Source organism: Arachis ipaensis, chromosome B02 (genome assembly GCF_000816755.2).
Source record: "Arachis ipaensis cultivar K30076 chromosome B02, Araip1.1, whole genome shotgun sequence".
Taxonomy (NCBI): domain Eukaryota; kingdom Viridiplantae; phylum Streptophyta; class Magnoliopsida; order Fabales; family Fabaceae; genus Arachis; species Arachis ipaensis.
Window position 1 is genome coordinate 509614 of NC_029786.2, and position 8708 is coordinate 518321.

The 8708-nt window shown below is 35.1% G+C and overlaps 2 protein-coding genes across 3 annotated transcripts in view; one reads left to right on the plus strand and one right to left on the minus strand.

The window, feature by feature from the left end:
- Positions 1-4050, plus strand: part of LOC107621459 (signal peptide peptidase-like 4) — a 6416-nt gene extending 2366 nt beyond the window's left edge. Inside the window, exons 5-14 of the mRNA XM_016323482.2 lie at positions 1-139; positions 423-605; positions 876-910; positions 1368-1530; positions 1978-2031; positions 2152-2244; positions 2355-2497; positions 2623-2693; positions 3045-3128; positions 3555-4050. The exon at positions 1-139 is cut by the window's left edge and continues 18 nt beyond it. Of these exons, the coding sequence (XP_016178968.1) occupies positions 1-139; positions 423-605; positions 876-910; positions 1368-1530; positions 1978-2031; positions 2152-2244; positions 2355-2497; positions 2623-2693; positions 3045-3128; positions 3555-3676 (1087 nt within the window). The 3' untranslated portion in view covers positions 3677-4050. The remainder of the gene's footprint in view (positions 140-422; positions 606-875; positions 911-1367; positions 1531-1977; positions 2032-2151; positions 2245-2354; positions 2498-2622; positions 2694-3044; positions 3129-3554) is intronic.
- LOC107621449 (SKP1-like protein 21) overlaps positions 4331-8708 on the minus strand; it is a 5406-nt gene continuing 1028 nt past the window's right edge. Inside the window, exons 2-10 of one of the 2 annotated variants that reach the window (XM_021114585.1) lie at positions 8078-8228; positions 7382-7606; positions 7071-7262; positions 6874-6984; positions 6190-6268; positions 5991-6094; positions 5694-5863; positions 5240-5373; positions 4331-4651 (exon numbers count right to left, since the gene is read on the minus strand). In XM_021114585.1, coding sequence (XP_020970244.1) covers positions 4650-4651; positions 5240-5373; positions 5694-5863; positions 5991-6094; positions 6190-6268; positions 6874-6984; positions 7071-7262; positions 7382-7606; positions 8078-8113 — 1053 coding nt within the window. In that variant the 5' untranslated portion in view covers positions 8114-8228 and the 3' untranslated portion in view covers positions 4331-4649. Of the gene's footprint in view, positions 4652-5239; positions 5374-5693; positions 5864-5990; positions 6095-6189; positions 6269-6873; positions 6985-7070; positions 7263-7381; positions 7607-8077; positions 8410-8708 lie in introns of both variants that reach the window. The other variant, XM_016323474.2, reaches the window with a different exon arrangement.

Sequence of the window (8708 nt, forward strand, 5' to 3'; positions counted from 1 at the left end):
ATACTCTCCGCTGCGTCCATTGGTTGATGTTGCGGAAGTATTTCTATGGCTTATGGCCGTTGGAACCATTTTATGTGCTTCTTATTGGTCTGCTTGGACTGCTAGAGAAGCAGCTATTGAGCAAGAGAAGCTTTTAAAGGTTATTGCCTTTTTCATGCTTATAGAGTGAAGAAAGAAAGATTACACAGATGATGAGGACAACATATCCTCCTTGGCAACAATGACACTTAAAAGTTGCTGAAAAGGAGAACTCATCAAAACAATAAATCCCACGTTATATACTATCTATGATTAGTCTCTCTAAAGAAGTAGTTTTATTCTTTTTCAACATTGACCAATTTTCCATTTCTTTGTAAATGAATATTTCTCCTAATATTTGGAAATTCATTATCCTAGTTTCTAATATAAGGATTTACATGCAGGATGCTTCGGATGAATACCTTAGCACACAGAATGTTGGTTCAAGTGGTTATGTGGAAATCAGTACCGTGGCTGCAATTTTATTTGTTGTGATTGCTTCTTGTTTCTTGGTTATGCTTTACAAGTTAATGTCATTCTGGTTTGTTGAAGTTCTGGTGGTTCTATTCTGCATTGGGGGAGTAGAGGTGAGTTATTCTTCTTCCAGGCACGGTTCTTGTTGATTTGAGTTCATCTTGATCCATGTAGCCACCTCTAACTGAAAAAGACAAGGCTTGGTTCTTGTTGTTTTGAAATTCATTTTGATTCATGTAACCAACCCTACTTGAAGGGACAAGGCTTAGTTGTCGTTGTTTAACCATCTTTGCACCAATAGTTACTTAGAGCGAATTCACAATGTACAGTTGATTTCGTTGTTATATAGCTGCTTAATCTATATATATTTTATGTGCTTTCAGGGACTGCAAACTTGTTTGGTGGCTCTTTTATCATGGTTAGTTTTTTTTCTCCTTATTTCCTATATAGTTTTTTTAATGACCATTTGCCATCAAAGACATACTGAATGAAGGTGTTTAGCTGGGACCCTTTTTTGATGAATCATTTGCAAACATTTCTTTCGTTATAAATTTATGGTTGACCTGTTATGTTATAAGTCTTGTGCCTTTTATTATCAACATCTATAAAAAGAAGCATGAAGTCCTTTATATGAAAAGCTAAGGAACTTAATTTCAAAGAACCATATATTGAATTTAATGTAGCTACTGGTGAATATTGCTCAAACATGAATATTACATTATTTTCGTGCAAGGCCTTTTTTCTTTTTACTTTAATGCTATCTTGGATAAATTGATGTTATTAGAGAAGATATTACTTCAGCTCAAGGCTTCTAGCAGTGCAGAGTGCATGGTTTATTCTATTGGAACTTGGAATTGACAGTAAAATGTTTATAGTTTCAGATGGTTTCAACATGCTGCACAAACATTTGTGAAAATTCCCTTCTTTGGAGCCGTCTCATATCTGACATTTGCCGTTACCCCCTTTTGCATAGTGTTCGCTGTGATATGGGCAGTTTATCGTCGTGCTTCGTTTGCTTGGATCGGTCAAGACATTCTTGTAAGATTAACTTACTGCTTTCACCCCCTTTTTTACCATACCATGTCTTCTACTGTTTATTATTTGGCCTGAGCTACCTAGCATATCTTAGTAAAACTATAAAATGTTACTTCTCATCTGAATGTAATATGATACTCATTGCATTTATTTTGAGAATGTTCTTGGTCACTGAGATAGGATATAGCCACTACTAGTTTTTGTGTCCATGTTACTTGTAGTTTCAGGTTCATGTTGATGTTGTGTATTTTCTCTTATCATGTTTTATTTTTCATGATATTAGTTCTCTGTTAATGTTTGATTCAAATAGAAATTGATTTTCTGCTGTTAGGAGTTCTTATTAGTTTTGCACTTCCTTCTTTAAGCCTAAAGCTTCGAATTAAACTTTCAAGATAGAAATGAGTGAATTGATCAAATATTTACCTCTTCAGCCGCCTTCCTGTCATGCAGGGTATCACACTGATAATTACAGTTCTTCAGATTGTACGGATACCGAATCTCAAGGTAACAATTCGTTGTCAAATTCTTCATTATCTATGATATTATATTGTTGGCTGTTTTTTGGGATACTACTGAACTATTAACATACCACTTTTCTTCTTTTCCTCCTTGTCTCTGTATCAGGTTGGAACTGTTCTTCTCAGCTGCGCCTTCCTATACGACATCTTTTGGGTGTTCGTTTCTAAACGGTGGTTCCATGAGAGCGTCATGATAGTGGTGAGTGTTCTAAAGAAATGCTTTCCCTTTCTTTACAAAGCTTGAGTTCAGCCTCAAAAATTATTCTTATCTCAACTTTAAATTATTGCAACATATTTTATTCTATACAGGTAGCTCGAGGTGATAAGAGTGGAGAAGATGGTATCCCAATGCTGCTAAAGATACCACGTTTGTTCGATCCTTGGGGTGGTTACAGCATCATCGGTTTTGGGGACATTATCTTACCAGGGCTTCTAGTAGCATTTTCACTAAGGTTTAATCGGAATTCATTGATAGATAACATAATATGCCCTATAAGTTAACAGATTGAGACTTTAGAGAATATTTAGTATCATATGTTACAGTTAATGGATGATTATTCTGTTGATATCTTTACAGGTATGATTGGTTGGCAAAGAAGAGCCTTCGTGCTGGGTACTTCTTGTGGGCAATGACTGCCTATGGCTTGGGTATATGCTTGATCTGATGCTAGCTCATTGATAAGATCTTTCAACAGAGAAAATAATTTACCTTAAAAATCTTTGGACCTAGTTAAATCAGTAGTATTTGGATCCTTACATAGTAAGGAAACTTGTTTGAAGTTGAATATTATTTCTGTTGCAATGTATTAAGACATAATAAGTTGGTATGTGCTGTATTGTAATCTATAATTTATAAGTGAGGTATATTAATAATTATGCAATTTCTTAACACCTTGATTTAATTAGATCAAGAACTACATTTGTCTTCTTTATGTTCTTATCTTGGCATGCAGAGATGATTTTACATAATCCTTGACTTTCGGTTGATTTGGTCCGCAGGTCTCCTCATCACATACGTGGCTTTGAACTTGATGGATGGACATGTCCAACCAGCTTTGCTTTATATAGTCCCCTTCACACTTGGTAAGTAAAATTATTTGTTTCGGTCGGTTATTAACATTCAAGTACAAATGCTCATTATATCAAGCAGGGATATGATGGTTACTTTGCTCATTTGCTGTTGCAAAGTTTCATCTTTCAGTATCAGTTCTTGTTTGGATTTACAGTAAGAAAATAGTTAAATACTTGAATTCGTCGCAGTATGGACCGGTATTGCTGCTGTGCTAGTACCAAATTCATGTGGACAAATAAGTGAAATGCTTTTATAGTAGTACAGTTCTAGATAGACCACAATAATGTGGACTGGTCCATGTATCTGACATTTAGTTAGGTAATCAAATTGATTGCTATTGCTTTGTCAACTCGATCGACATAACAAACGGTTACAGCATAGCATGTGACAATCCGGGTCCGGTTTCTAAAACCTAACTTCTTGAATCATAAATGCAGGAACCTTTTTGTCATTGGGAAAGAAGAGAGGTGAACTCAAGATTTTATGGACAAGGGGAGAACCAGAGAGACCTTGCCCTCACATGCAAGAAGAGGATCAACAATCACTTAACCAGCATTGATCCCTCTCATCAGATTTGTATCTTAGGTCTATTAGTACATAGGAGAGTGATAACAACTGATAGGAGATTTATGTTACATTTTGTAACTTCTCTTTGTAACAAAAATTACAACCAAAATATATATTATTAGAGATGTCAACCAACTATTTTAATGGTGTATGCATGGAAATGTGGAACTGTATTATGTAAGATTATTATATATCTAGGTGGCATGCATGGACTTCTTCAATCAAAAGGAGGGAAGACATGGTAAAGGATGATAACACTAAGAGGCTCTACCATTTCTACTTTAGCAATAATTTTGTATATTATTATTACTATTATGCATAACAAGTTTGAACTCTTAAGTTAGCTAGCTGAATTTGATTTACATATAATGGTTTCTCATATAGATGATGTGTTTGATATGGGATGAAAATGTTTCATATGAAGCTATTCCATGAAATATTTTCCCTTAAATTTGTTTGTTTAGTTGCATATTTTAATGCACAATCTTCTCAATGAACATTACAATGAGCATGTAACAATTTAAAAATCATGGGGTGTAACTTTATTGTTATATTGATGTGAACAAGCTTGAAACTTACAACTAAAGGTCGTAACAACATTCAATTAAAATCAATCCCACACATAAATGGGGACACCTTGTTCTTGCCACAGAGAAGGAGAAAAAAATTTGTATTCCATACAACAAAAATGGTAGCATACAAACAAGGAAATTTTTTTCCATTATTTGTTACCTAAAAGTACAAGGGACTGGCCCCAGAGAATTAAATGGCACCAGGGTCAAGCACCAAAAATGAACTGTAAAGAATAGACTAAAACAAAAACAAGGTTGGGAAAAAAGAAAAAGAAAAACCACTGACATGCAACACTTTCTTTTTTGGTGCTTGTCAGAATCTCTCAAAATTGTTCTAGCCATATCAGCCATCTGAGGTGCACTTGAAAGGATTCATTTCCATTCTGAGTCCAGTCCTGAAAATAAGACATATTTCCTCAGTTATGAACAACAGCACTATCAATGGTTTGAAATAGTTCAAGTTTTTAGAGCATATGTTCAGAAAAATACAAGGAAGCAATCAGTTTCACTAGTCTTGGTTACCAAATTCTTTAACATATGTAAGTTCCTTTAATGTTTGTCTCACAAGTGAGAAAGCAAGCATCTATCTACCTGTCGCGAATATCTATCCTCAGATTAATAAAGGGCATTATAAACTAGAAAATCAAATTGTAGAAAAATATTAACATAATTTTAGAAAATAGCAGAACAAAAGAAAATAAATTTTGAATCCCATCATGAACACTAATACACCAAAATGCAGATGGTGCAGGAAGACACAAGTGAGAAAAGGCCAGCTTTTGAAAGGAGAAGTTGAATGGGAAATTGAACAGCCAAAATATATATCATGCAGCAAATTCCTAGTGGTGCTAAATAAATAATGAAAAAAAAATCAAATGTAAATTAAAAAAAGGGATTTTCGCACTCATAAGTAATATAAGTGCAACTAGAAAAGCACACTATAGGTAAGGGAAAATATTGAGACGCATTAGGAGAAAGCGTACACGCATGTCGCCTTAGATAACCATTCCCATTGGTAGCAGAAAACGTTGATGTCCTCTCTCTCCCAGATGTTAAAAAATCTTGCATCCTCTCTGTCCAGTCAGAATTTATTCTGCGAGCAAAATCTGCCACCTCCCTGCATCATCAAAGGTTACCATGCACATGAGCTGGGAGAAAACATGCATCTTTGGAAACATACTAGCATAATCACCACACAAATCTTTTACTCAAAATGAGCCAGGGGAAACATGGAAGGAAAATGGGGTGTTGAAAACATAGGCACTACTACTAAGGCTTAGCTCAAGTGGTGCTTAAGTCAAATGGGAAAAAAAAAAAGGAAGAAACATGAGGGTACAGTTCAATAATTCTGGTGTCTTTTCCTCTAAAAGAAAAGCAAGTCACCTGTAACTGAAACTATGCTAAAAGAGTAAAGGTAATGTAAGAACACAAATGTACCTGTCAATTTTTTCCCTAATTGCAGGCTCAATCCCATCATCATCCAAATCTCCATCATCAAAGTCAATCTTAGGAGAAAAGGAGCCATCCTCTTCGTACAGTAAATTTGATGTCTCGCCAATTATATTTCCATCAGAACTTTGGTCACCGGTATCATGCCCATTTAACTCCTATTACAAGGAAAAAGGCAATAACCACTTAGCATTTTGGTAACAAAACAAAAGATTTTTCAACTGAAATCAAAATAACACCAAATAAATGGACTAAACAGCATACAGACAGAAAATTTACAACCACCTTCTTATCCAGTGCAGTATCTTCCTTCAAAGAAGAGTTCTTCTGTTGGTCTTTTTTCTTCCGGTTCTTCTTTTTACTCTTTGAAGTTTTAACCGCCTTTGCATCTGTGACAAAATTATTCACCAGCAGTTTGGAACAAATATAATGGTAGATACAGAACCATGAAGTAAAAACACAGTGACAAGGAAAGCTCACTTACCTCTATCATTTCCATTAATGAAAGTTAAAAGGTCATCAACTGAACGTTCATCTACACGCTCTTCTTCAATTTCGACATTCTGAAACATGTATAGGGCCAACCTCTATTAAAGTCAAAACTAACATACTGTTTAAGATACACAAAACAACTCAACAAAATATCTGCACCAGTTCTAGCTCAGTGAAAAGTGAAAACTCTACCAGCACACAACTCTGTTCCATGTAACACACATGCACACATACACACACACACACACACACACAGAGACACAACTGCAACGGTTTCTGTACACCATTGGCAACAGCAATCTACACAGTTCTCATCAAGAAGCAGATCATCTTTTAGCAGAGATGGTTCTCGACAAGGTATATAGCCTCCAAAATGAAATGATCTAAAATCTGATCCTTGCCACTCTTTACCCTTCTAAATAAACTAAGTTAAATTTCAACACAAGGTAAGTGCAACCCTGCATTTTCCGTTCTTTAAGCCCGATGGGCTCTTCCGTAAGGGGGGTGTTAAGATTATAAAACCCTTCATTTACCTTTAGATAACAATTTAAAAACTTTTAAAAGGCATGGTTCTTAAAACAATAAACCGGAATTACCCATTCAAGGAATATGGACTACAATCAACAATGGGATATATAAAATCTGATGAAAACAAAGTAAGACAATTTGGTGGCACCTTTAACCTTTCACGCTCTTTTAGTTCTTTCCTCTTTTTTGCATATAAACGATTCAAAAGTCTGATCCTTGGGTCATCAGTTATGTTTTTCAAGGGCTCCAACTTCTCTTCCTGCACCAAGAGAATGTATAAGAAATGAAAATTGAAAATCAAAGAAGACATAATCGGCATATAGAGTTCTCACAAGCACCAGACACCTCTGTAAGATCATCAGGCAGATGAAATATTTCACGTATCTCCTCCGGTGTTCTTCCTTCAATTTTTCGAGCAAGTGCACGACTGATGAGATCAACCAATGGCCTTAACTGAAGGCTGTCTGCAGCAGATACCAACTCACAAAGCCTATTTGTGCCCATCCTAACGAACTTCTCGTCATGAGATTTCCGTTCCTATGTAACATGAATAATCCAAAAGTCAAATAACCTTGACATTCATTATTCATATTAGAATCAGTTTTCTAGATAAGTATATAATAACAAGGAAAGTGCATTAAAGAAAGCAGTAATACCTTGTTTGAGCGGCCAGGTACTTGATGAAAGCGACAATAATCAAGAATTAAGCTCAACGTAGAAGGGGTGACTTGTTGAGGAAGAGATATTGCAGAATTCTTTGACGAACCCATGCCTTTTGTTATTATTTCTTGACATATCAGTGGGCAAAACATTGCGATTTCTTGTTCGACTTGTTGGATTGAACCATCAGAAGTCTGAAGCCAAATATATGACTTCATCATCTGTGAATGCAAATAAACAGCAGAAGGCTCTGAGTTTCACTTTAAACAATCACGGAAAGCAATTTCTCAGGTTAAACTATACCGGTAATAGATATTGGAATATGAACATTCTACACTAACTTAATTCGGGGATCCTGGGAAGTAAAACATAGATCACAAGCTTGATCTTCATTAATTTCAAAATCTCTGTTTCTGACTTTTGAGACAAGGAGGGAATTCAATTTTGCAAGGGAACAACATTAAGCATATAAATGGCACGGAATGTGTCCTGGTCCACAAGAAAACTAGACCTATTTAACTTATTTAAATGAAGGAATAAAGTAAAATATGAAACGTTTTGTGAATACGGTCAAAGGATTAATTTAAGCAATACTGCCAAAAGCAAAAAAGGAAGTAAACAAGCAATACAACAAAAATGAAATTTCTATTTTAAAAATAAAAAGAAATCAATTATACACATAATTATCATACCTCAGGTTTAATAACGGCCATGTCAATTTCTGACATCTTGAAAGGATTTGAAAAGCAAAATACGAGGATTCTAGAAGTTTCTTGTCTTTGTGCACTGCAAAATTAATTTTCAAGCCCAAGCAACCACATGATGTCCAGCTTCAGAGAACAACTGCAATCAGGACTATTATTACTCCAGCAACATTGTTCAAATACACATGGTCTATGAGAGAATTTTCAGAGCTACACAACTCTCTATATGACAATACTTCAACCAGTATGCAAAATAGGTGTTAGCTTGCCAAAGAGCAGAATGAAGAATGAATTTGGACCTCTCAAATTCAAATTAAAAGCTGCAAAGGTAAAGAAAATAAGTCAATATGCAAAGCAAATGCAAGGGCGTTAAATTTGCAAATAAGCACAACAACAAAATTAATGATGGCCAAAATGCAAGCATATTGTACAACTACAACTATTTTGGCAACCAAGTGGGTGTTCCATTAAATTGTCTCCAACTTAATGTACTGCTAATTTATGCAAAAAGAAAATTGTCTCTGCATTCCCTATGTACAGACACATCAAACGCACACGGTTTCTTTATAAAAGAAAATTCAGACAAAACTAAAAGTTATTAGTTCATTAAATACTATAT